Source organism: Papaver somniferum, unplaced genomic scaffold (genome assembly GCF_003573695.1).
Source record: "Papaver somniferum cultivar HN1 unplaced genomic scaffold, ASM357369v1 unplaced-scaffold_10, whole genome shotgun sequence".
In the NCBI taxonomy this organism is placed as follows: domain Eukaryota; kingdom Viridiplantae; phylum Streptophyta; class Magnoliopsida; order Ranunculales; family Papaveraceae; genus Papaver; species Papaver somniferum.
This window is the reverse complement of record NW_020618825.1, coordinates 14,597,170-14,624,832: the sequence shown is the minus strand read 5'-3', so window position 1 is coordinate 14,624,832 and position 27,663 is coordinate 14,597,170. Positions and strand designations below refer to the sequence as shown.

The 27,663-nt window shown below is 37.9% G+C and overlaps 2 protein-coding genes across 2 annotated transcripts; one reads left to right on the top strand and one right to left on the bottom strand.

Moving 5' to 3' along the window:
- Window positions 1-1,048: 1,048 nt before the first annotated feature.
- On the bottom strand, window positions 1,049-3,326 carry LOC113326409 (transcription factor MYB90-like). The gene is made up of 4 exons (XM_026574147.1): window positions 3,188-3,326; window positions 2,980-3,109; window positions 2,201-2,746; window positions 1,049-1,274 (listed from the first exon to the last, which is right to left on the bottom strand). Exons 1-4 carry the CDS (start codon window positions 3,324-3,326, stop codon window positions 1,049-1,051), a joined length of 1,041 nt encoding a protein of 346 aa, XP_026429932.1.
- An 18,791-nt stretch (window positions 3,327-22,117) lies between these two features.
- Window positions 22,118-23,100, top strand: LOC113326408. Its single transcript, XM_026574146.1, has 2 exons — window positions 22,118-22,829; window positions 23,066-23,100. The coding sequence occupies exons 1-2, from the start codon at window positions 22,118-22,120 to the stop codon at window positions 23,098-23,100; spliced, it is 747 nt and encodes a 248-aa protein (XP_026429931.1).
- The last annotated feature ends 4,563 nt before the right edge of the window (window positions 23,101-27,663 follow it).

The window sequence follows — 27,663 nt, the reverse complement described above, 5'->3', positions numbered from 1 at the left end:
TTTACCTCCCTAGCCTCGGTTCCAAAATTTTGGACCGGTACCTAACTTGTACCTCGGTTCTGGTACCATTCGGTACCAGGTATGGTTCCGGTTCCAATCGGTTCTTTTCTATCAGAATTCCAGACAGATTTCCCTGTCAGTTTTCCAGAAAAATTATATACCTGTTTTACCTGTTTTTCAATATATTAAGAAATATCTCAATCAAAGAACAAAGTAACAACCCAAAAGTAGCAATAACTATACTAGCAAACCAAAGTGTCAAACAACCAAAGTCTTTACAAGTAGCAGTAGCACACAAACTGATAAACAACCAAAGTCTTAACAAAATAACAAGTACTCAAGTAGAAGTAGCATAAACACACACACTAATGACTGACCAACAACTAATAGAAAGTTAGTTGAAGTTGTAGCATGGGTGAAGTGGTTGTGGAGATCTATTCCATGGTTGCACTGGTGGTGGCATTATTTTTGATAGGACCCAGTAACTCTGCAATAAAAAGTAACAGCAAGTTAGGCAGTTAGTAACTATTACTAAAAAAAAGTAACAAGGAAAAAAAATTGTGAATATAATATGTTACCTTCTTCAATTTCGACATCGTCATCTGGTATGTAGTCACATAAAAGATCAAGTTGTATTGGCTTCTTAGCCAGCTTTGTGTGCAAAGAAACGCCTCAACTGTCCTTGTAGATAAAGAGCTTCTACAAAGACTTAACACTCGCTTTTCTGTGCTAAAAGCAGATTCAGATGTAACAGAAGACACAGGAATGGCTAGTATGTCCATAGCCATAGTAAGAATTAAGCAACAATTAACCCATCAATCTAAGTTGTAAAAAAAATCAGAAAAAATTGATTAACAACAATTACTAAGCAACAATTACTAACACCCTAATTTAATTAACAATTACCAACACCCTAATTTCATTAACAAAAAGAAAAAGAAGTACTCAAATTGATAATTCTAATAAACCCATTTCTCAAATTGTTCCAATCCACAACATTGCAAGTCCAAAGGCTGCAACTTTATTACTAAAACAACACCATTACCATTCAAATATTAACACTAGACAGTGAATTAGGAACAACATAATCCAAAACAATAGCATCATCCAACAAATCTCTAACCTTTTTCTTCTCTTTCTCCGCTCCATAAGAATATTTCACATGATTAAAAGCAAAGATTTTGTTGAACTTACCCTTGGTTAACAATTTCAATTTCTGAGTTGGATTGTTCCTTGAATATTTTCCCTTTGTCTTACCCTGTGAAAGTGAAACCCTGAATTAAGTTAATCCAGTTGGTAAACAATGTATCAACAGTAATTAATTTGGTAAACAATACAAATCATCACTACTTCAAAATCCTACGTTCCAAAATTCAAAATAGGAGAACTGAATCAACTGATTCAACACTTACCTTTGGTTAACAATTTCTACTTCTTCTTCTGGATCGAGAGGTGGTAAGTAATGGAGTTAACAATGGAGAAGATAAGATTCAGAAGAAAATTGTCTCGTCCCTGTAATGGAGTTCTTCACTTCTTCTCCTTCTCAGAGACAGAGGAGAGGAGACGGAAAAAAAAAGAAACGAAAATGAGAAGAGAAACCCTAGTCTTATAATGTTCGCTTATATACCAGGTTTTAATCTAACGACTATTACTGATTTATCATCCCCTAAATCTAACGGCTACTACTACTCGGTACAGACGGTACGGTTCGGCACAGGACTAGGTCAGGACCGTGCACCTATACCTCCCTAGCCCCGGTTTCTATTTTTTGGACCGATATCTGTATCTCGTTTCTCGGTTCGGTACAAAACCAGACACGGTTCCATCGATTCCGGTACGATCCACCGGTCCGGCTCGATTCGTGTGCACCCTTAGTTTTGCCCTCTTTCCGGACGTCTAACATGTATTTGTAAGGTAACAACACTTTGGTGAAAATATAAAAATGGGGTCCCTTGGTTAACCTCAGCACAAAAACAACCTGCGTAGAACACCAGAACTGATTCACACTAAAAAAATATATAGTTACATGTAAATCTGCTAGATATTATTAGACAAATTCAGAGCCACTTGAATTAGAAACAAACAACACGTACATTTTAGGACAACTAAACAAAGAACAAATAAAAGTGTACGCACCACTTCTTAATTATATTCTCGGCAAGACATGCCCGGCCCAGTGATCGATTAGATGGTTAAGTACTGTCCATCTTGATTTTCCCCTAACATTATCCAGAGATCATCATCCAGATACAAGTCATCATTGTTCAAGTAATCGCCAACTTCATTGTTCAGGTAATCTCCAACTTCTTTTAACCTCTGATCATTATCAAAGTTACAGTAGTAATCATCACTACTGCTAACATTTTTTGATGAGAATAGATCAAGATGATTAACGGCCGGTAACAAAGAATTGTTTGTTAACTCATGATCTTCATGATTAGTGCTATCAGGACTAGGCAATCTAGTTGTTGTGGTTTTAAGATTGTTGTTATCATTCATCATCCCTGGTATTGGTGTTGATTCTTTATTTATGATCCACTGAGGTGTCTTGGAGAAGGTTCGAGGTTGAGGTCTTAAAACTTTTGGCACCATCGTATCATTATTCTGATGAGGAGGACGTCTACGTTTGTTTTGTTGGTTCTTCTGGCTGTGTTTAGAGGAACACTTTTTCTTCAAGTGAGTGTTGTAGTAGTTTTTGATATCATTTGCTGTTCTTCCTGGAACTCTACCCGCAATAAGGGACCATCTGAGCAAATCATTGTTTGATAAAAATTTAGTAGTTATACGATAAACTACAGATGTATAGCCGACTACCGTATTAACTGCAGGATCTAAAGTTTCCCATACAACATAGGACTATTCTCAACAGTTTTTGATTGCAAATGACAAATTCAAATGTTGAAAATTAATGAAGTTTTAGTTTTATCATATATTTAGAGTTTCTATCAGTGTGATGCTCTTAAAAAGCGTACTACTTGCCTGTTCCCAAGAAGGTTATGCATTCGGGTAATGAGATCAGCTTCATCTGCTTCAAACTCTCCTCTTTTGAGATTTGGTTGCAGATAGTTCAACCACCTCAGTCTACAGCTTTTCCGACATCGATTTAGACCTGAAACATATCAACAAAACTATGAAACATGTGTACTGTATATATACACACTACTGCGATTAAATGTATGTTAAGTACCTGCTCTAAGAGGAACTTGACCCCATTTTCCTGCACCATGCTTTTCTATACATTTCCTAAGAAGTTGATCTTCGTTTTCAGCCCAAGGTCCTTTCCTCAAACCTTTCGAGGATGGTGGACTTGGAGAAGCATTCTCCATGCTTAGGTGATGCATTAATTAGTGCTGCTTAAGTACTACTAGTAATAGTGCACTTGTAAGTAATTGAAATAGCATGCACTTGATTTTGGATAAATGAAGGAAGAAGTAGTGGATGATTTATAATGCAATTCTAGTTTCTAGAAGGATAGTTTCATGCTAATTTGGATACTACGTAGCAAATTAACCACGTTCCCAAGTGCTTCTTCTTCTATTTTTTTTTGTCTTATACGGCATACGAGTAAGAGAATTCAGTGTGGAAAAGTGAAGTTTTAATGCATGTACGAAATAAAGAACACGTGGACTATGAGACTCGACCTATTTTTTTGATTTTACCACATTCACATGCATTTTTTGTTTTATATATGAGAAAGAGAATTCTCGGAAAAAGTGATGTTCTCAGTGAATTATCCGTGAAACTTCCTTTTGAAATTAAGAGAGACCCATTTGCAACATCAGTAACTTCGATCCTAAAACAAAGACAAGGTAAAAAAGTTCAAAACACAACGAAAGAAAATTCATATATAGGAAAACGAAGGGAGGTTGAATGAATTACATACCAAAGTGATTCAAGAGAAAGTTGGTGAGCAACGTCAAGTGAATCAAGAGCAACTCTCTTCTCACTTGATTTCTCTAACATTGAACTTCTAACTCAAGCTCTCTTTAGTGCCAAGGCTGTTGCTAAACCTGCAACTCGGCCTCCAACTATCACCACCTCTCATCCCAACATTTTTCATGAGCTCATTCAGTGAATGATCTAATGGAGGTCATACTAGTACTTGTTTATAGCCATCATTGCCATAAATAATTTAGTATAGCTACCATTTTGATGAATTATTGACAAAGTAGTCATTTATACAAAAGGAGATTATCATTAATTAAAAGTTGTTGCGAAATGTTGGAAGTTTCCATCTGGTAGCCTAGCTTGAATTTATTTATCATAGATCATGAGCAATTTATCACATCGGACATTTTAGAAAGCTATCTACAAAATTACCCTAAATCATTACTTCTCTTACATCTATATTCTATTTATATCTTACCCAAACTACAGAAAGATACTTAGTTTCACCACTCCATCAACAAATATCATCTCACCTCGTCCAACACGTAAGTATAAGATTGAACTGTTGTCAACATTTGAAGAAACAAAGATTGATTTTTCTCAATTTCACATATCAACTGAGCAATACAAACGAAAACTAAAGGACTATCCTAGCTTGGAACTTAACTATTAAGCTTATCTATAGTCTTTTTAGGCCATATACATCATTTTTAGATCTGGTCGCACGTAAAATTCGAATATGACTGATTATAAATCTACCAACAACCAACGAGGTGCAACATTTATTTCTCAAGCATAATTGTCACAAAATGTTTTACAGCGTACTATACAAATACGAGTCAATATTGGGCAGACACTGAGTAAATATAAGTGCTCAAGAGTTTTACTAGTGACTTGCATCGCGAAAGACAAACGACTCTATGTTAGGCACTAAGTGAAGAAAGTCAGAAAAATTTCTCAATGTTGTCATAATCAAAACTTATGTCTAGACCAACCGACATATAAAAAACGGAAAATGGGTCATTGTCCAAATATTTTTAAAACACGATTCTAATGAATGAGTAAAAATTATTATGGGTGAAATGGACAAAAAATAATAGCAAGGATGAAACTGGAGTCATACTGGCTTAAACTTAAAAAATAGCGAGGATGAAACTGGATGCATTCTGTGTAAATGAAAAATAAAAAAAAAAGTATTTGACTATTTTTATCATTTTGTCCATTTAAGCAGTATCAAAATCTAGATGTCTTTTTCACCCAGAAATTATTGATTTTGGTCTTTTTAACCAATTTTGTGTATAAAAAATTGGTAGGTTGGTTATTACAAAGCCAAAAATGTAGAAAAAGTCCTATAAAAATTAAAAGCATGAAAAACATAAAAGGTTATATGGAAAACGGTTATGTGAGTTCAAGTATATATTGAAAATGGTTATCGTTTTGAGTGAAAGAGAGGATAAATGAAGTAACACAATACCGTAAAGATAAAATCGGACAAACTTAAAACTTTTACCTTAATGGAAACTGCTAGAAACCTTTGACTAACATTCATGTTTCAGAAATAGAATTCTCCAAATCCCTAATCATCCAAAATGGGGCAGTTGAAAAAGTATAACTGAGAGGCTATATACTTGTTCACAAATCATCTTGAGCTTTGGAAGTGAAATTAATTTAGAAAAATGTTAACTTCTCATATATAATTCATTTTTACAAATTAGTTCCAAACTTGTTAGAGTATAAGACTTGAACAAACATTGTGGAAGAAATAATCTTCTTGCTTCTGCCCGCTTCATAAAAATTAAGCATTGTCGTCATCCTCATCATCATCAGTATCAATAAAATAACTGAATAAGAAATTCAGCTCTTGAACCCGACGCTTTACAAAAACAGAAATCCATTTATTTATCATTGATGTGTCATTGAAACTCAATGATAAACAAATGGATATCTGCTTTAGTAAAGCATCCGATCCATGAACATAATATCTTTTTTGGTCACTTTATTCGTACTGATGACCACAATACTTATACGAAGCAGGCTATCACAATACAACCATTCCTTCCACGGTGTTTATTCGAGTCTCAAACTCTAACAAACTTGGAGCTAATGTGTAAAAATGATTCATGCAAAAAAAAAAGAAAAAAAAGGTTTACATTTTCAAAATTCTTTTCACTTCAGATTCAAGGCCCTTATTACATTAGGAGATCTAAATTTCTAAACCAAAATTTAACCTCTTAGTTATTTTTGAACGGTGCTGATCAACATTTTTCAATCAGATTCCTCTAAGGTTAAGGTTTTAAGGCCATAGGATTTCATCTTTACGGTACTACTTTCTCCGTCCCACTAATAAGTGACCTAGTTACTTTTAGATTTTGTCCCATCATTAGGTGACCTCTATCACTAAACAAGGAGATATTTCTAAAATTATCCTTTAATTGATTATAAGAAATATAAGAAATATGCATAATTTGATAGTCATGTTTATATTCGTTACGTAGGTGTTTTAAAATGCTTTTCAATGGTACGAAGTTTGCGAACATCCGTGGTGTAGTTTGAGAGATAAACCATTTCAAAATTTCAACTATTTATTATCCATAAGGGTATAACTGTAAAAAATGCTTAAAAATACTTTTCTCCTTACTTGCCTTAAAAATTGTGCAAACTTGAACTAGATCACTTAATAGTGGGACGGAGGAAATATTATTTATATTCTCTTTTACTCGATGTGGTAACCATTTTCAATACATATTAATACCAGTATAGCCATATATTTGTTTTTCTCAGTCACATATTTTTTTATTTTTAAATGACCTCTTTTTTGCTGATGGTTTTGTAATAACCGACCTACCTATTTTTTATAAGTTGGTTCGGTTTCTCTGGATGTAACTTGATTATGACAACATTAAGAAACTATTCCACTTGGGGAAATAAATGTTGTATCTGTTGTTTGGTGCTACATTTCAAATTAGTCTCCCTCGGATTTTATGTTTGACATGTCATCTAGAAAGATTTAGATCCACAGTAAAACTTCTTCCTTTTTCTTATCTTTTCCATTCTTAACTTTCATCTCTATCCTGTATGATTCAGAGAATATATATTTGGCTTTCAAAAGAATCATGTTTTAGGGAACACAAGAAAGTTTCAGGGCATATTGAACAAAGACAAAATAGGGTTGGAAATAGCAAATCCAATTATCCCTTAACCAAATATTTTTGGTAATGGTAAATGTACCCTTTCTGTATTAGTGTTAATAACTATGAATAATTTTGATTAGTGTTTAATATAAATAATTAGTGATTAAGATAATGAAGTTATAAAAGTTTGTGTTGATGATAATTTTTGGGGAAGAAAAAAAAAGTTAGGTTTTTCGGAGAAGAAGAAGAAGGGGAAGTGAGGAAAAACTTGTATTTTTATGAGCCAAATCTAGAAGATGAATACAACGATGAGAAACCCAATGCTAACAATACACAAGTATACTTTCAGATTATGTTTAATTTCATTTGTATGGGTTGAAATCATCAAAAAAATGAGTTTTTGCACCCAAGTTCGGCAACCCAGAGATAGGTTCGGCTTGAAATTATCAGCCGAACCTAACTTGTATACTACAGAAGATGAACAGTTCGGGTTACTCGAAATATAATAGTTATTGTCCGAACTTATACTATGTAACTTCCGACCTACTTACTAGTTAAATGTTCGGCTAATAAGAAATTTTCATTACAAGCCGAACCTTCTCTTGAGAGTTAGGTTCTGTTTTCACTCTAAATATCGTATCATGCTCATATTTAAAAAAGCATATCAGCCGAACTGATTTTCCATAAAACACTTAAATTCATACACATTTTTAGGGGTTAGGCTTTTTATTACATATGTTTTCTATTGTACAGCCTTTTCATAAGATGAATCAAACAAAAAAAGTGGAAATTACTAAAGTGTTAAGAAAGTGAAGTCTAATGATGGAGAATACCAAGGTCCGAATTCAAGTCACTAAAACCAAGGAGATCTTATCTTCACCTTCAAGAGAATGAAAAGGCACACACAACGTAAAAAGAATGAGGCCATTCCGACATCAGACGAAAAGGTTAGGGCCAAAACAAGATCGATAGACTTGAGTGTGCAAAGAGAAGGTTCGGATGATAACTCAACAACATGAGCTAGCCGAACCCAGAGCATGCAAATCAATATTTTCGAAGTGTTTACAGAGAGAGGTTCGGCTTGAAAATGATCTAATCGAGTCAGCCGAACCTGACAACCACCTGGAGTAAATTTCACTTCTCAGGTTCGGCCGGGAAGGTTTGCATGGTATTAGCCGAACCTGGCACTGTTCTGGGACGTATTTAATACACATTTTGGGGATCGGCTAAAAACTGATATTTACTTTTAGCCGAAATGTTCATAGACACTTTCAGGGTGAAATTTCAAAAACAGTTCTGCTCAAAACTCAACTCAATTATCAGCCGAACCCACTACTGTAACCATCAAGAATCCTAAATTTTTAGCAATTTAACCCATTTAATCCATGAAAAACAACAAATAAGAGATTGGGTTTGTTGGGAATACCTTCTTATCCTCATTTCAGGAGTTGGAGCTTCAAATGGTTGAATTTCTGATTCAATTCCTGGTTCAGTTATAGTTTTTACACCTTCATCTTCAATTGGTTCTTCTTCTTTAATTCATGGATTAAAAGACGATTTAGAACACCTGACGTTTTCTTTTTTCTTTGTACGATCCATCATATAGTTCAATTTAATCGATGATCAAATTTTCACGAATCGACAATTAATTACGGTGATGGAAAAAAAATTCTGAGAGAGAAGGAAGGTGGTTTGGCTGGAGGAAGAAGAAGAGATGTTTAGGATAGAAACATATTTTGTTTTTTGTTTTTCGATTTTAGGTTTAAGCGTATATATGTAATTGAACTACCCAATAGACACCCCTTATAAGGTCACCTAGGATGGGAAAACTATTTTGTATGCCTTGAAAGTTTTTGGTATGCCCTAAAACTAGGGGTGTGCAACGGACGGACGGTTGCGGATTAGGGGTCACCCGCGTCCAAACCGTCAAAGTTGCGGATTTGGAAATCAAACCGTGTCCGGCCCAGTCACCCGCAGATTTCACATATGCGGATCAACGGGTGATACGGTCCGGATGTGGATTAATCGCGGATTTAGTCAGAAAAAAATATATATTAAGTTCAGAAACTATAATTTTTCTTTAATTATTTTGATCTCCAAAAGAACCACCCTACTGTAATCAACAATATAGCTCCAATGGCTTTAATAAATATGTATGCTTACGATTGTTTCCATCTTGATACTGTGCTTGTAGAGGGCTAGTTTGAGTTATCAAGTTAGTTCCGTCATGAGTTCTTTTTTCTTTCGAGTTCCGTCATGAGGTCCGTCAGAAAACTCACCAGTAAATATGTATGCTCACCGAGTCCAGCCTGGTACAGCCTAGTACGTTAATATTTTTGTTCCAGTTACAGTTGTTGATGAAATTCATTAACATGGAGATAGTGAGGTGACAGAAGACAGAGATGCAAACTAGTATAAATTTCGGTTTGTGGAGTTGATCAACAATAAATATATGCAAATTAGTATAAATATGTATGCTTTAAAGGCTAAGAGCTAGGTAATCAACAATATCGCAAAAACAATATTCAAAGGTCGTGCGTATCCAAAATACACCGGTATCAAAACAAAATTCTCTTACTACCCTGCGGTGCGGATAAATCTGCGGATTGCGAAGTCCAACCGCAACCAAACCGTGTAAACATGCGGATTTGAGAATCCCATCCGTATCCGGCCTATAACTCTTGTGGATTGGATTTCACCCGTAATTTTACGGATGGATTTCAAAAGTTGTTTTTCCAAGGAACCTATATATACTTATCTAAGCCCACTTAAATATCTAGACTATATATATACTTATCTAAGCCCAATTTTATACTAATCAAACACTATTAGGCAAAGAAAAATCCCATCTTAATTAAGATGAAGAATGAAGCATATACATTATTTAAATACCCCTCAAAATCTATCTCTTGAAATATACCCTTATTCAATTTATAAAAATACCCATACCTTCTGAAAAGTGGAAGCAACTTTCTCAAGTTGACTCCAAAAATCTTAATTTTTACCCCTCCGTGGTATTTGTGAAAGGTCAACCAGAATGGAGGATATTTATAACATTCCCACTTTTTTTAAAAGATCCATAAGGGTTTGAAACTATTAAACAAAATAATATGAGAAAAATTGAGATATCTCTACAAATAATAAATAAAATAAAACAACAACAACAACAAGAGGAAGATTACTTACAATGTAATCAGACACGAAAGCTGCATATGAAGATGTTGTAGGGACATAATGTCGCTCAATACATTTTGTTAGTGTGCGAGATTCATTCACTTCCTTAGCGTGCGAGAACATAGCAAGGGATCAGAAAATAGGAGGAATATTATTTGTACCCCACTACATATTAGCTGTCATCCAATATGTAAACACTTATATAAAGAGAAAGGTATGAGAGAGAAAGTATGATTAAGAGAGAGGGGACACATTTGTAGAGAGAGAAAACAGAATTTGTATTATTATTATTATTATTATTATTATCTTCTTCTTCTTCCTTCACCAACTTAGAACTCCAAATATTCATTAATGGAGTCTCAATGTAATCCAAATGTAATTTCAACAATCATAGTGAACCCTAACCCTGTGGATGTAGATCACATTGATCGAACCACGTAAATCTTGTGTCTTATTTTATATTTCCATCATTTTTATCTTCATTTTCATGTTAAATATGTTTAGATCTAGAAATTGTTAATGGGGTGTTAGTTGTGGGATTTCCTGCAACTACATTTTGGCGCTAGAAACAGAGAGGAGTAAAGGATTTTATCCTACCTGCAATAAATCTTACCAGATATACAAAATTCAGAAAAAAAAAACACCAAAGTTCCAGGGAGAAAATGGAAGTTTCAATTGAAGATTTTTATGTTCAGGAAAAAAACAAGAGGCAAACCTTTGAAGGAAACAAAGGAATGCGAAGATAAATATAAGAGGCGGAATCTATGGTTTTTGTCGCAAACAGAAACTCGCACAGATGGTTCAAGGTTGAGCGAGCAAGCAATATGTCACGGGTTCAAATTCGCTCACATACACATTTTTCATTTTCTTCTCATCTCCAAGGACGAATAAAAGAACAACAGAAAAACATTAAGTGTTTACTTCGCATAGAGGTGCTTGAACAGTTGGTTAGGGCAGCAACGTGTGCGTTCGTGGTCTCGTGATCGAATCCCAACAAACACATATTTTTTCATCTTCGCACAGTTATCTCGCAGAGTATAGGAGCAGTTGGTCTTTGATTACTTCGCATTGGGTTAGCATGGTTCGCACACTTGGTCTAGTTGTTCGCATGAGAAGGTTCACACACTTGGTCTTTGATTAGTTCGCACGATCTTTGATTACTTCGAACAGAAATTTTGCACAGAATAAAATCAGCACAGTTGGTCAGTGCGGTACTTCGCAAGGAGCAGGTCATGGGATCAATTCTTGCCTCTCGTATATTTGTTTTTGTTACGCGAAATTTATACAGAATTGCCTCCGCACAGTTGATCTTTGATTACTTCGCACAGTCTTTGATAATTTCGCACAAGGGCCTTAAAACAGTTGGTATGGTGCGAGAAAATGGAAGAGGCAAGTCAAGGGTTAAAGTCTCACTTCTCACGCTCCTTTTTGTTGAGCGACATTCATACATTTCAAGGCATTTATTCACTTCTTTGACAACAACAACAACAACTCGCATAAAAGCTAAGTACCACTTTCCTTGAACATTTTACTTACAACAAATAAAAAGATTTTTGATTTGGTTTACAAAACGCGATACAATCGCACAATTACAAAGATTTCACAATTACAAATATTTGAGAAAATCTCGCATATAATTTTTTTTAAAGATTTACCTTGAATATTTGCTTTGCTTCAAATGATATGGTATTTAACATGGAGAGAAGTAAGGGGGAAATAAGACCTCATCAACAGGCAAGTAAGACCTTGACAAAGGGTGCATAAGACCTCATTAGGATCATTTCCATGTAATATATTTATCAAATGAGACGAAATGAGTCATTCAAAGGAAACCAAAACAAACAAAAATGATTTGAACTTGCACATAAATAAAAAATTTTGAAAAAAGAAATGTTAAATACTAATCTACATTCGTATTTGCATTATAGCATAGCATGAGGCAGAGAACATGGAGAAATAGTTTTGCATGATTGATTCGCAATACTTCGTATATTTCGAGGATTAGTACTTCTTATACTTCTTTAAGTATACTTCATACTTCGCATACTTCAAGGATACTTCATACTTCGTATACTTCGGGATGATACTTCTAATTACTTCCTAAATCTTCGGAACTTCACAAAAGAATAGAGGCAAGTACGTACTTTTCAAGAAAAGTATTATTTCGCATAGTTCCTTAATCAACAAAGTTCAAAGACTACTACAACAACGAGTTTCTTCTTCAAGATCGCTCTTCAAACAATATTCAAAAAAAAAAGAGGAAAAATGTAGGGACATAATGTCGCACAACACATTTTGTTAGTGTGCGAGATTCATTCACTTCCTTAGTGTGCGAGAACGTAGCAAGGGATCCGAAAATAGGGGAATATTAGATGTACCCCACTATATATTAGCTGTCATCCACTATGTAAACACCTATATAAAGAGAAATGTATGAGAGAGAAAGTATAATCAAGAGAGGGAGGACACATTTGTAGAGAGAGAAAACATAATTTGTATTTTCTTCTTCTTCCTTCACCAACTTAGAGCTCCAAATATTCATTAATGGAGTCTCAATGTAATCCAAATGTAATTTCAACAATCATTGTGAACCCTAACCCCGTGGATGTAGATCACATTGATCGAACCACGTAAATCTTGTGTCTTATTTTACATTTCCATCATTTTTATCTTCATTTTCATCTTAAATAAGTTTATATCTAGAAATTGTTAATGGGGTGTTAGTTGTGGGATTTACTGCAACTACATTTTGGCGCTAGAAAAAGGGAAGAGTAAAGGATTTTATCCTACCTGCAATAAATCTTACCAGATCTACAAAATTCAGAAAAAAAAACACCAAAGTTCCAGGGAGAAAATGGAAGTTTCAATTGAAAATTTTCATGTTCAGGAAAAAAAACAAGAGGCAAACGTTTGAAGGAAACAAAGGAATGCGAAGGTAAATATAAGAGGCAGAATCTATGGTTTCTGTCACAAACAGAAACTCGCACAGATGGTTCAAGGTTGAGCGAACAAGCAATAGGTCACGGGTTCAAATTCGCTCACATACACATTTTTCATTTTCTTCTCATCTCCAAGGGCGAATAAAAGAACAATAGAAAAACATTAAGTGTTTACTTCGCATAGAGGTGCTTGAACAGTTGGTTAAGGCAGCAGCGTGTGCGTTCGTGGTCGCGTGATTGAATCCCAACACACACATATTTTTTCATCTTCGCACAGTTATCTCGTAGAGTAGAGGAGAAGTTGGTCTTTGATTACTTCGCATTGGGTTAGCATAGTTCGCACACTTGGTCTAGTTGTTCGCATGAGAAGGTTCACACACTTGGTCTTTGATTAGTTCGCACGATCTTTGATTACTTCGCACAGAAATTTCGCACAGAATAGAATCAACACAGTTGGTCAGTGTGGTACTTCGCAAGGAGAAGGTCATGGGATCAATTCTTGCCTCTCGTACATTTGTTTTTGTTACGCGAAATTTATACAGAATTGCCTCCGCACAGTTGGTCTTTGATTACTTCGCACAGTCTTTGATAATTTCGCACAAGGGCCTTATCACAGTTGGTATGGTGCGAGAAAATGGAAGAGGCAAGTCAAGGGTTAAAGTCTCACTTCTCACGCTCCTTTTTGCTGAGCGACATTCATACGTTTCAAGGCATTTTATTCACTTCTTTGACAACAACAACAACAACTCGCATAAAAGCTAAGTACCACTTTCCTTGAACATTTTACTTACAACAAATAAAAAGATTTTTGATTTGGATTACAAAACGCGATACAATTGCACAATTACAAAGATTTTTCAATTACAAAGATTTGAGAAAATCTTGCATACAATTTTTTTTAAAGATTTCTCTTGAATATTTGCTTTTCTTCAAATGATATGGCATTTAACATGGAGAGAAGTAGGGGGGGAATAGGACCTCATCAAAAGGCAAGTAAGACCTTGACAAAGGATGCATAAGACCTCATTAGGATCATTTCCATGTAATATATTCATCAAATGAGACGAAACGAGTCATTCAAATGAAATCAAAACAAACAAAAACGATTTGAACTTTCACATAAATGAATTTTTTTGAAAAAAGAAATGTTGAATACTAATCTACATTCATATTTGCATTACAGCATAGCATGAGGCAGAGAACATGGAGAAATAGTATTGCATGATTGATTCGCAATACTTCTTATATTTTGAGGATTAGTACTTCTTATACTTATTTAAGGATACTTCATACTTCGCATACTTCAAGGATACTTCATACTTCGTATACTTCGGGATGATACTTCTGATTACTTCCTAAAGCTTCGGAACTTCACAAAATAATAGAGGCAACTACGTACTTTTCAAGAAAAGTATTCTTTCGCATAGTTCCTTCATCAACAAAGATCAAAGACTACTACAACAACGAGTTTCGTCTTCAAGATCGCTCTTCAAGCAATATTCAAGAAAAAAAAAGGAAAAATGTAGGGACATAATGTCGCACAACACATTTTGTTAGTGTGCGAGAGTCATTCACTTCCTTAGTGTGCGAGAACGTAGCAAGGGATCCGAAAATAGGGGGAATATTAGATGTACCCCACTATATATTAGCTGTCATCCACTATGTAAACACCTATATAAAGAGAAATGTATGAGAGAGAAAGTATAATCAAGAGAGGGAGGACACATTTGTAGAGAGAGAAAACAGAATTTGTATTTTCTTCATCTTCCTTCACCAACTTAGAGCTCCAAATATTCATTAATGGAGTCTGAATGTAATCCAAATGTAATTTCAACAATCATTGTGAACCCTAACCCCGTGGATGTAGATCACATTGATCGAACTACGTAAATCTTGTTTCTTATTTTACATTTCCATCATTTTTATCTTCATTTTCATGTTAAATAAGTTTAGATTTAGAAATTGTTAATGGGGTGTTAGTTGTGGGATTTCCTGCAACTACATTTTGGCGCTAGAAACAGGGAGGAGTAAAGGATTTTATCCTACCTGCAATAAATCTTACCAGATCTACAAAATTCAAAAAAAAAAACACCAAAGTTCCAGGGAGAAAATGGAAGTTTCAATTGAAAATTTTCATGTTCAGGAAAAAAAACAAGAGGCAAACCTTTGAAGGAAACAAAGGAATGCGAAGATAAATATAAGAGGCAGAATCTATGGTTTCTGTCACAAACCTCTAGACCTAATCGTTTTGGTTTATAAAGGGAAAATATCTTCTGGAGAATTACTCTTCTATCCTTAGCTTAGGATTGAAGATGTGTTGGGGTTGATATGGTGTGTGCTGCTGTAGTCTTGTGTCCAGCTGCAGCTTCTAATCATCCTCCATGTGTCCATACAGATTATGGTATCTACAATTTGCCCCTTTTCTTGAGGGTTGTTGGTGAACGATCCTTGAGAAAAATCACTTCCACCTTATTTGTCATTGCATCGGTTGTTGTTTCCTTCAAATTCCCCCTGTCGAGAAGCGCGCATTCTCTTGAACTATTATCTTCATTACTCGTACTACAGCCCCTACGTAATTCTTATGGCCCATGGAACCTGCAGGGATTAACACCATCACCGACTTGGTACCCTCGTCACAAGGTTGCACCCTCGTGACATGGCTTCGCATCGTCATCGGCCATGCCCCTTCGTGACATGGCATTGCATTGTCGACGGACATGCCCCTTTGTGACATGGCTTCGCATTGTCGTCGGCTATGCCCCTTTATGACATGGTTTTGAATCATTATCGGCCATGCCCGTTCGTGACATGGCTTTGTCTTCTTTATGGAAGAACTTCGGTGAAGGATATACTACGACAAAGTATTAATACTTGCTCCTACTCTTCACTGAAGTTCCGGGACACCTTGAGACAAAGAGATTCTTGCATACCTTGATTTAATTTTCATCGGGTTATGATTAGCAGTATTTGGTCGTCTGTTTTCCCCATGCAATCTTCGAGTTAAAAGAACTTTGTAGGCTCTTTGAGCATAAGATTTGGGTATATCTCTACAACCATAGGTATACAATTGTCCAACGCAGTTGTCGCTGGGTGCGATGAGTGTTTGAGACCATAGCGTCACAAAGGGATTACCTTGTGCTATGTTTGGGACCTTTCACCTCGTTGGACAATCCCGGGCCAGGAGATTACCGAACGGTGGGGGTCTAGATTTTATATATGATGGGTATCTCTGATGAGTGCTAAAAAGTGCATATTTCTATATCTTTTTGTTGGCATTTAACTCATCTTTTTGTGCATTAATTCTACATTTTATCCCACATTCTGTATTTTCTTTGTTTTCAAGAATAAATATTTTTATTAACTAATTTTGCATTTTTAGGTAATAAATAAAGTTTGGATGAATAGCGGAGCGGAAAAGAGCAGAAAAGTGGTGAAAAGCCGGGAGGAATTACACAAGGAAACCGCGAAGGATGTTGTGCACAAGACCAGAAGGATGAAAATGGGCTCACAAAGGAAGAAATTGTTCTTAAAGAAGAAGTGGGCTCAAGATTGTTTAAGCCCAAACACATTTCCTAAACCCAAACCCATTTTCTAAGCCTAAAATCAATACCCAAACCCGTTTCGCCTCTTAACCGTCAGATTGGATCCATTCCATCATCCAACGGTCGCTTCATCACAGTGCATCAAACTCTGAAGCTCCTGTCTAACACTACAGCACCTAACTCCATCTGGAGCCATCAGTTTTGTTGTGTCTCACAATCCTACGGTCGCTGCAAGCATTGCCATCTCAGCCGATAGATTCGATCCAGATGTGTCGATCCAACGCTTTAACTCACTGGACATCGAATTCTGATACATCCGCTCAACACCCTAATACCTAACCCTATTCCTACCCAACCAAACACCCCCCTAACTCTTTTTCATCGACTCCATCTTCTCTTTCTCCCCTCACCTCCTCTGCAACCTCCATGTCCGCCACCATCTCCTCCACCTGCTATCCCAACTGCTCCGCCATCACCACCATAATTACCACAGCGTCGAACAATGATAACCCATCATTGTTCCACTCTCCCTAGTCCGTCTACTTTACTTATTCCACACATTTTCAACCGAAACCCTAAAGTGTGAAATAGGTAAATTAGGTCGATCTAGAGGCAAATTGAAGGTATGGGAAGCAAGAGAAGACTAATTCTAAGCATGGGTCGAAGTTTGATTGGAGTCAGAGATTAGGTAAATTTCTAATTTTAATTTCTAAAACCCTAATTTTTCTGATTTGGGAAATTTTTGGGGGAAATCAATTGAATGTTAAATTGAAGTATGGGATAGTCTATTAGGGTTGTTATCAGAGTTAGGTAGGATTTTTTTTGATTTAATTTGTATTTTCACCAAACCCTAATTGGACTGATGTGGTCCTGTTTTGGGGAAAGTTGGTTTGTGTATAAATAGAGATGATGGGTGTGTGTTAGAAGGAAGCCTGGATTAGCCAGAGCACCACCAAGAGGCCTGGAATAGCTAGGACCTCAACTGTTAATGTTGTTTCAATTTCAGTTCAATTTCAGTTCAATGTTTTAAACAATTTCAATTCCATTGTCATTTAATTTCATTATGTTCTAACTCCATTTGCTAGGGGTTAGATGATACTCTTGAATTGTAAGCTAGGATATTCCTTGTTCATGTCACTGTTCTTGTAGTGCTGAAACTAAGTAGGAATGATAATTATCTAGTTGAGTGAATGCACCTGTGATCAGCTGTGCTGTAAGAAGACAGCTGATTCTAGGGGTGTAAGAGTGAGAGTAGCTAAGGATTCAGTCCATTTGAAGGGCTATGCTTAATTGAAGTAGGGAAGTTAGTAAACTTAGTGATCAAATGCACCTGTGATTGAGTGTGCTGTAAGAAGACACTCAATGCTAGGGGTGAACTAGAGAACTTAGGGGATTAACCTTCCACTAATGCGGATTGCTAGATGACTGGTTGAGCAAACAAGCCTGTGATCAGCTGTACTGTGAGAAGACAGTTGATGCTAGGGGTAAGTTAGTAAGATTGGTTAAGTAAATCATCCACAATCTTCCCTGAGATGAAACAAGAACATGATTGATTAGGATCTGCCTTAGTTTAGGATCAAGAAGTGAATTCAAAAGCCCTAGCATGTTCCTGTTTACTTGCTTTATATTCTACTGTTTTTCAGTTCAGTCACTGCCATCATCTCATGTGTGTTTTAACACAACCAAGACTCTTTGTTACAACTCAGTTTTAGTAAAACCTTAAGCTTCAACTACACACACCTTGTCCATGTGGATCGACTCGCACTTGCACATTAGCTACATCGACGCCGTGCACTTGCGGTATTAGTTTGTGACTCTTTTAGAGAGCCACCAATCTCTTTCTGCTGGATGCCTTCCCCTGGTCATACACTCATAGACGCTTACTGGGGAGTCCGGAGAGATTGCACAGAAGTGCTTTCCCCGGTATGATGATATGAGACCGGTGGTTCTTTCCCCGGTTCTCCATTGTATGCGTTATTTAGAATGTATGAAATGTTCGCACTTTCGAAGTGTATGCAATTTTTATGAAACAATTTTCATTGAAATGTCTGCACTATAAAAATGTATGCATTGGATTTGCAAAACGTATGTCATATAAAAAATTTAAAATTATTATAAGAGTATATAAGCATTTGCAAACTCTTTAGTTGTGTGTATGCCCCCTTTTGGTTTCGGAAGGTGGTTCTTGAAGCTTGCGAAAGCAAAAGTATCTGCTCTAACGTAGTCTGGTTAGGTTGTCGAATTTGAGCTGCCCCTTGAACTGTGCTTTTGAATTGATTGCCCCGACGAAAAATTTACTAACTTCTCCTGTTGCTGTCACTTTTTCTCTATTGCAGTTGCCAAAAATCATGATTTGCTGGAGATCTGTAACAACCAGCACATGCTTCTGTGTGTATTGCCGCCGGACATCTTTGAGTGAAAAAAGTTTCGAGGTTACAGTAGAAGGCTTGTTTACTTGGCATCCACGTGAGATATTTAATCTCATATTGTATTACCCGCTCGTTTTAGGATCGGTCCAGTACAAGAAATTATTTTATTTCTTGTGCTTCAAGATACTCGTTAGTAATACCAACACTATGAAATTATTTAATTTCAATTAGCAACTTGAAAACCGCCAAGAAGACCTCGAGGATTGGGTTAAAATTATTAAACCCCAAGGACACTGTAGGAGCTTGTAGGGAATCGTATTGTCATCATCATGCATCATCGGAATTTAACCGAAGCCATATTTTCGGAGTGGGGCCGACACCATATTGGCCAAGCTTCTTATGCTTCTCAGTAGTTAACTAGTGCGGTGTCTGGAGCAATAATCGTCGTCTTCAGCAAGCATCATGTCTGCGCTACTTCTCATTTATTGTACAGACGCCTTCGTCTTCGAATCTTCGTTGCAAAGCTTTGCACTCTCCATTGGATTATGCATCGTTGATGTCTTTGGAGCATCCCCACCGGATTTTGGATCATCGTTGTGAATGCGAAAGAGATATCTTCCTATCTCTGTGGTAAGGGATATCTTCATTCACGAAGATCATATCTCTTTTTTAAGGGATATCTTCATTCATGAAGATATGAAATTCAGGGAGATTGCTCCGTAAACATTGACCGTCCTGCTCGACCATCATATTTTGGATCATAGTTGTGAGCCTTTGGCTCATTGTTAGTCTTTGGATATTTTAAATAATGCAAAATGGGATGTTGAAGAGACCCTTATCATAAATAATGTGAAAATACGTCATCACAACAACCGCCTTGTTGTCATTGCATGATATATTAGACTTGTCTTATATAGACAACGAGACAATGAGAGCTGTCTTATATATTAAACATTGATCTTCGTTCCCTGAATGATGCTAGTGTTTTTCCAACGTATTGCAGATTCTCTAACTCTCCTTGTCCGAGTGGCGTCATCGGAGTAGAGTCTGTATGTATCATAGGGCTGAGCTGAGCGCCGGCCGAACTCTTCTCAAGTTTGCTTTCAGCATCGTTATTGGAATGAAGATCGAAGCTGGGAAGAAAACGAAGGTACACCATCGCTGGAGTGGGGGAACGCAGGTACATCAGACTCGTGCTTCGTCGTTAGACTTGGCATCTTTATGGCATCGTAATGGTGCCATCGATGGCATCCCATTTTGCGTATGAACGAGGTTCGTACTTTGCGTATGAACGGAAGTATAAGAATCATTCTTATAAATAATGAAGCATCAGCTCTCATATCATCATACTAAGCATTGATGCTTATTTTAAGGCAAGTCCATCGTACTGATACAAAGCTTTCGTCATTCGCTTCGTAATTTGAAGGTTTTGTCATCAGCTTCGTATTTTGAAGCTTCGTCCTTAGCTTCGTGTTTTGAAGCTTTGTTAATTATGATGATGACGTGTTTTGAAGTTTCGTGTTTTGAAGCTTCGTCCTTAGCTTCGTGTTTTGAGGCTTCGTGTTTTGAAGCTTCGTCCTTAGCTTCGTGTTTTGAAGCTTCGTCATTAGCTTCGTGTTTTGAAGCTTCGTGTTTTAAGGCTTCGTGTTTTGAAGCTTCGTGTTTTGAAGCTTCTTTAATTATGTTGACGTGTTTTAAAGCTTCGTGTATTGAACCATAGTGTTCAGTATGAAGCAACATCATCATATTTGCATATCGTTACCAGGTCCTTGTATTAGGTATGTAATCCCTGAAACTTTTGATTCTTCCATAATTAGTGAATCGAGCCACACTGTCGATATTGGACTTAAGATCATCTCTTTAGGCTTCACATCATTGGCTTGCCTTCTTAAGATCAGCGGACTTAAGATCATCTCTTTAGCTTGCCTTCTTCGCTCCTTGAATTATGAGACAGATCCCTTTAGCTTGCCTTCTTCGCTCCTTGAACTACGAGACACTTTGTAGTCCGGGTTAACTTGGATTATTAACATCGAGCATCATATGACTTCGAACCTTGGATCATCGTATTCAGGCCTTGCATCTTTGTCTGCGGATTTTGAATCGACATTGCAGGATTATGACAATCAGTTATGAAACATTGGCGTCCGTCTTCGGTTCTTCAGTTCATCTGTATTCGGCTTCGGGTTTTGGCAAGCATTACTGGCATCGGACTTTGGCTGGTTCTCTGTGTCATCGGGGTGGAAGAAGAGTCATTGGGCTTGAGTTGTACGCTGGTAGACCTTGCATTATCGTCACTAGACTGCAACAACCTCGTTTATTATGATCGTTCCAGTCATAGACCTCCTTGAAGTATGCTTCGTAATTAACTCTTGTAGAAAGTAGGTTAACCCATCGTCGTCTACATCAGACTTGGCATTTTCATGCCATCGTTGACGTCAGTCTTGGGTTAAACCGTGGCTTCTAGTTGTATTCCGACACATGCTTTTAACTAAGCTTGAGCCAAACTCTTTTAGTTGCCTCCACTGGTATTTTAGCTTAATTTATAGTCCCTCTTGAGTCGGAGCTGCATTATCTGGATATGGAGCCGAAGATATACCGTCGTGTTGATATACCGAAGCTGCACTACTGGGGGTAGAATCGTTCTCGTCGATGTACCAAAGAAGGTTAGACCTGCAACAACTTATTGTAATCCCTTGAGTCGAACAAGCCACATCACAAAGTATTAATACTTTAGTATTAATACCCTGTGCAATCGTCCCTGTTGGACTTCGTAACTTGAAAATCATACTTTGGTTCACATGCATCATCTTTGGACCAAAACTGAGCTTTGCATTTTTGCTTCCAGGTTATACGCCGTCGTCATTAATAGACAATATATTTCTGTTACCTTATTTATCTGGGAGAATATACGATATGCAATAAAGTCTCCCAGATTTTTCCTGTAACTCTATTTATATGATTTTATGGAATAAGAATAACCAACGGATTGATTAACATCCGATATGGTATCACGAGGCCAAAAACGGTCCTCCTTCTTCTTCCTCTAAAAACACCAACAACACCAATAATCATCAATGGCAAACAATCGATTGAGTGACCTCGAGTTTCCAATGGATGAAAAACGACTAGTTATCCAGCTTGTCAATGGACTTCCGGAGGAATATAATACTGTTGCCTCCTTCATTCAACAATCGATGCCATCGTTTGACACTGCTCGATCTCAACTACGCACTGAAGAGATTCGCCGTGAACATCAATCTACATCAAATACTCATGCTGCCCTTGATGCCGGAACACCGCACACCTCCCATCACCTTCCTGTTGTTGCACAGCGTCATCAACAAAGTCTGGATCGCACAGCGCCGTTGCTTCCAAATCCAACAGGCCCAGTGCTTTCTCACCCGCAGCTCCCTACTGAATCGAACAGAAGCCCACTACTGCCCAACCCAGCAAGCCCATTTCCTCCTTACCCACACTGGGCTTATCCGGCTACTCCCTGGAACGTTGCTGCACCTGGCCCATATCCGGCTACTCCATACTGGGCTTCTCCCTGGAATGCTGCTTCACCTGCCAGCCGCGGACGAGGTCGCCAGAACCGTGGTAGAGGACGGGGTCGTGGTCGCCATCCTACAGCCGGTCGATCACCGCAAGCCTACATTGCTCCGACCACAGACTACCTACAACCGTCAGATATCGCCGAAGCCTACAGCTCTATGAGCATTCGGACACCTGATGATGATTTCTATATGGACACCGGAGCAACCTCTCACATCACCTCGGATCCAGGTACATTACAAAAAGTTTTTAATTCTAGTAATGTTCGTTCTATCTTGGTGGGAAATGGCAATAGCATTCCGGTAACTGCTAGTGGCTCTAAGTACATAAATCTTCCAACTCACACCCTTCACCTCAACGACACCCTTGTCGTCCCTTCCATCATCAAAAACTTAATCTCTGTTCGAAAATTTACCACTGATAATCATGTGTCTGTTGAATTTGATCCTTATGGTTTTTCTGTAAAGGACTTGAGTTCGAGGAAGACTATTCTCCGATGTGATAGTTCTGGGGAGCTCTATCCCATCACCACCTCCGTCGTGCAATCCTCTTTTTCGCCACCACCTCACCAATATTCTCTTGCCGTATGCTCACCTACCGTTTGGCATAGTCGCCTCGGCCACCCTGGCAAAGCTGTCCTCGACACTTTACGCACAAAATCTTTTATTCAATGCAATAAGGATAATTCTCCAAATCTTTGTCACTCTTGTCAAATTAGCAAACATGTTCGTCTTCCCTTTTATGACTCTCAGTCTACTAGTATTGCTCCTTTTGATATTATTCATAGTGATTTATGGACGTCTCCGTTGAATATAGATACGGGATTTCGTTATTATCTTCTATTTCTGGATGATTTCACCAATTATTTATGGGTTTTTCCACTAAAATTAAAATCCCAAGTCTTCACCAAATTTTTGGAATTCCAATCTTTTGTTCAAACTCAATTCGAACGCCAAATTAAATCATTCCAATGCGACATGGGTCGCGAATTTGATAATTCCACTTTTCACAACTTTTCTAGTAAAAATGGCATGGTTTTTCGCTTCTCGTGTCCTCACACATCATCTCAAAATGGTAAGGCTGAACGCATGATTCGCCGAATCAATGATATCACTCGTACTCTAATGTCTCATGCCTCCGTTCCTCCCAAATATTGGGTTTATTCTCTTCTTATGGCTGTCTACCTCCACAACATTCTTCCTACTAGACTCCTCAATTTCCAATCCCCAATGTCCATCTTATATAGACGCCAACCCACATATACTCATCTTCGCATTTTTGGTTGTCTTTGCTACCCTAATCTCTCCTCCACCACACCACACAAACTTGCTCCTCGCTCCACTAGGTGTGTTTTTCTTGGTTTTCCACCCAATCATCGTGGTTATCGTTGTCTTGACATTTCCACAAACAAAATCATTATTTCGAGACATGTCACGTTTGATGAGAACGTATTTCCCTTCTCTATTTCCTCTTGTCCAAGCTCTTCCCATACTCACGACCCACAAACCCATCCTCTCTATTCATTCCTAGATTCCTCCACCTATCCATCACCTGTGCCTTCAAATTCTGTTGAGCATGTACCCACGCCCATTTCCGCTCCACCTCCTGAACAAGGCCCATCTCCTTCGACCTTGTACACTCCTCCACACCGCAGGCTAGCTTATCCCTCTCAGCCCATTTCCACTCAGCCCACTTCCACTTCTACTCATCCCATTTCCACTCAACCCACTTCTCCTCTGCCCACTTCTATACATCCCATCTCCCTCGACATCCCAACAACCTCACAAACTCAGCCCATCTCTGTGCCTGCATCTTCCAGCCCACTTCACCAAGCCACACCTTCCTGCCCACAGCTTCGAGCGGCATCCCGTCCAACCACCAGGGCCTCCCGGGGCATCTTCCGTCCCATCCAAAAACTCAATCTTCATGTCCAATCCACAATTCCCATTTCCCCTCTTCCCCGTTCTCATCTTTATGCACTTAGGGACCCAAACTGGAATGCTGCCATGAAGAACGAATATAATGCTATGATTATGACCAACACTTGGGAGCTGGTTCCTCGCCCTAGTAACGCTCATATCATTCGGTCAATGTGGCTTTTCCGTCACAAGTTTCACGCTGACGGAACTTTGCAACGTTACAAGGCTCGACTAGTGGCCAATGGCAAATCTCAACAGGTTGGAGTTGATTGTTTTGAGACGTTTAGTCCGGTTGTTAAACCAGCGACTATACGCACTGTACTCAGTATCGCAACATCTCGTTCTTGGGGCATTCGTCAACTAGACGTCAAAAATGCCTTTCTTCACGGTGATCTGGCTGAAACAGTATATATGCATCAACCACCAGGTTTTGTTGATTCCGCTCATCCTGATTATGTTTGTCGCCTCCGTAGGTCTCTTTATGGCCTTAAACAAGCCCCTCGAGCATGGTTTCAAAGGTTTGCACAATTTATTACTGGTTGCGGTTTTCGTGGAAGTGTTTGTGATCCGTCACTTTTTGTCTATCACTCTGGTTCGGACACTGCATACTTATTATTATATGTGGATGATATTGTCTTAACCGCTTCTAATGATGCACTTTTAGAGCGTTTCATTGGGTTGATGAAATGTGAATTTGCTATGACTGACCTTGGCGCGTTACATCAATTTCTGGATATTACTGTGACTCGCTCAGATTCAGGATTATTTCTATCACAGTCCTCATATGCACAAGATATTATTGCTCGTGCATCAATGACGAACTGCAACCCAGTCACTACTCCTGTTGATACACAACCGAAGCTCAGTACTACATCTGGCCCTCCACTCGAGGATCCGACTTTATACAGAAGCTTGTCCGGGGCTCTTCAATACCTGACGTTCACCCGCCCTGATATTTCATATGCCGTGCAGCATGTTTGTTTATTTATGCATGATCCCAGGGAGATACACATGCAAGCTATTAAGCTATTAAGCGATAGTCATGTCCGGGTTTGCATCAGCGGACTTTGGATATTGTAACAAGACTTTAGCTCTTCATTTCCCAAGACCGTCGTCATCAGATCATGGATCTTCGTTGGTTTTGCATCGTCATTGACTTTCAAAAGCCATCGACTTTTGATTGGCCTGAAGATCACTGCAAATTCTCTTGGTCCTCTCTTGCTTGGTTTTCTAGCTGGCCACTTCGAGGATTAGCATCCTAGCAAGACTTTGGATTGTCATGGGAAAACTTGGGTTCTTTGTTGCACTTTGGCCATCGGAATTTGATTCATTGTCATCATGGTTTGGTTGTGGTGTGCTTGTTAATCCATAAAAACTGGATAAAAATGCATGAGGAATTCCGAAGTATTCATCGGTAAGAATGCGTGAAGTATGAGAACGAAGAAGTATTAGAATACTTCTTGTTCCCGGTCTCATGACCATTAGTGGTTGGAGCTGCATCATCAGAGTGGACTTTGAACTTCATCGTCCACTTAGGTGAACTCTGTTATCACTCAATCGTCGTCGATATCAGTCTTGGCATCTTCATGCCTTTGTAGATATCAAACTTGGCGTCGACATTAGAGGTGGGTTAACTCATCGTCGTCGATGTCGGACTTGGCACCTTCATGCCAACGTCGATATCAGACTTGAGTTAACCGTGACTCTGGCTCATTGTCTGCCGTTGCATTGGAAGCCTACATTGTCATCATTTTGATAACGAAGCATGCTTCGTAATTATACCATCGTATGGCCGGTAGGCTAACTCATCGTCGCCAACATCAGACCTGGCATTCATGCCATTGTCGACATCAGACATGAGTTATACCATGACCCTGGTTCATCGTATTCTGTTGCATTGGACCACATACAGTCCTTGTGACGATGCATCTTATCATGTCGAGGGAGCCACAACGGTGGTATACAACCCTCCTCCAAGTAAGTCCTTTAACTAAATAAATAAAAGGAAAGACCAGTAGAAATTAAGGTAAACCTAGAAATGATTTCAGAGTGTTTCAGTTGTTGGTTATTAGTGGAGTTCCAAACACAGAACTCATTAGAACATTTTGACAAATAGTAAAAAAGCTAGCTTAAAAGCAGGATGGTTCGAATCTTGTTTTAAAATGAAAACTAATCAAGAGGAGGTTACGATCCTCATAAACTGGTTAAGTTAATAGCCATGTAAAAACCCATTTGATGAAAATAAGGAAATTCAAAGATCACAAAGGGAAGGAATCAAGCTAATCTATTTGAACCAACATTAGCTTGGATTGCAACTACAGGCCAGTTTTTATAAAATCATCCCCAGGCAAAAAATGCGGGGAATATAAAGCTACCGATGGCAGGGTTAAAAATCAAAGCGAGGCTATGCTCGTTTCAAAACGAAAGCAACAAGAGTTTGTATAAAATGATAAGGCCAAACAATACTGGGTTAGAAATCAACATCGCTATAAAAAACAAATCCAAAGATTGGGTAGCGATCAAATCTAAACATGACGGTTCCATGAAAGGTCGGAGGTATACTAAAAAGTTGAATACAAGGCAGGTTTATCATTAGGAAACAAATCTAAAAGTTTGTGTAACATCTTAGCACCTCAAAAATCATTCAATACGCAGGAACAAAGCCATGCATCAAGAGCAAATATTAGGCCAAAATTGTGTTTGGGCAAAAATGTACTGAAAAGATGAGGACCCCTTATAAAGACCCAAGAAAAAATACTCATCAAGATACTCGAAGAGTTAATAAAGGTCTGCACATATGATAAGCTAAGTAAAATAGATTTTTGAAAAGAACCAAGTCCAGAAAAGAGATTTTTGAACCATTTCCATGAACAGTAAATTGAAAATTTGTAAAATTGAATACCGATTTTAGAGATAAAAACTTAAACAGTAACAGATCTGGAACAACAGGTAGGATAAATCCTTTACCCATTGCCTGATTCTAGCACCAAATTGTGAACACCATTAATTTGGTGGCACAACCAATTGAAACACATGATAAAGTACTGACTATAACAAGATATAGACTCAAATCATGAACAAAATTAAGTGCAGTGAAATGAAATAGAAATCAACACAAGCATATACGTGGTTCGACAACGGAGTGT

What these genes read in the sequence shown, in the direction of transcription:
- LOC113326409 (XM_026574147.1), bottom strand. Translation starts at nt 3,326, where the DNA reads ATGGAGAATGCTTCTCCAAGTCCACCATCCTCGAAAGGTTTGAGGAAA. An exon ending in CATAACCTTCTTGGGAACAG is followed by an intron (nt 2,747 to 2,979) that starts GCAAGTAGTACG and finishes TGATTTGCTCAG; the next exon opens with ATGGTCCCTTATTGCGGGTA. An exon ending in GGGGAAAATCAAGATGGACA is followed by an intron (nt 1,275 to 2,200) that starts GTACTTAACCAT and finishes AACTTAATTCAG; the next exon opens with GGTTTCACTTTCACAGGGTA.
- LOC113326408 (XM_026574146.1), top strand. Translation starts at nt 22,118, where the DNA reads ATGGCAAACAATCGATTGAGTGACCTCGAGTTTCCAATGGATGAAAAA. An exon ending in TCACATCACCTCGGATCCAG is followed by an intron (nt 22,830 to 23,065) that starts GTACATTACAAA and finishes TTTTCTGTAAAG; the next exon opens with GACTTGAGTTCGAGGAAGAC.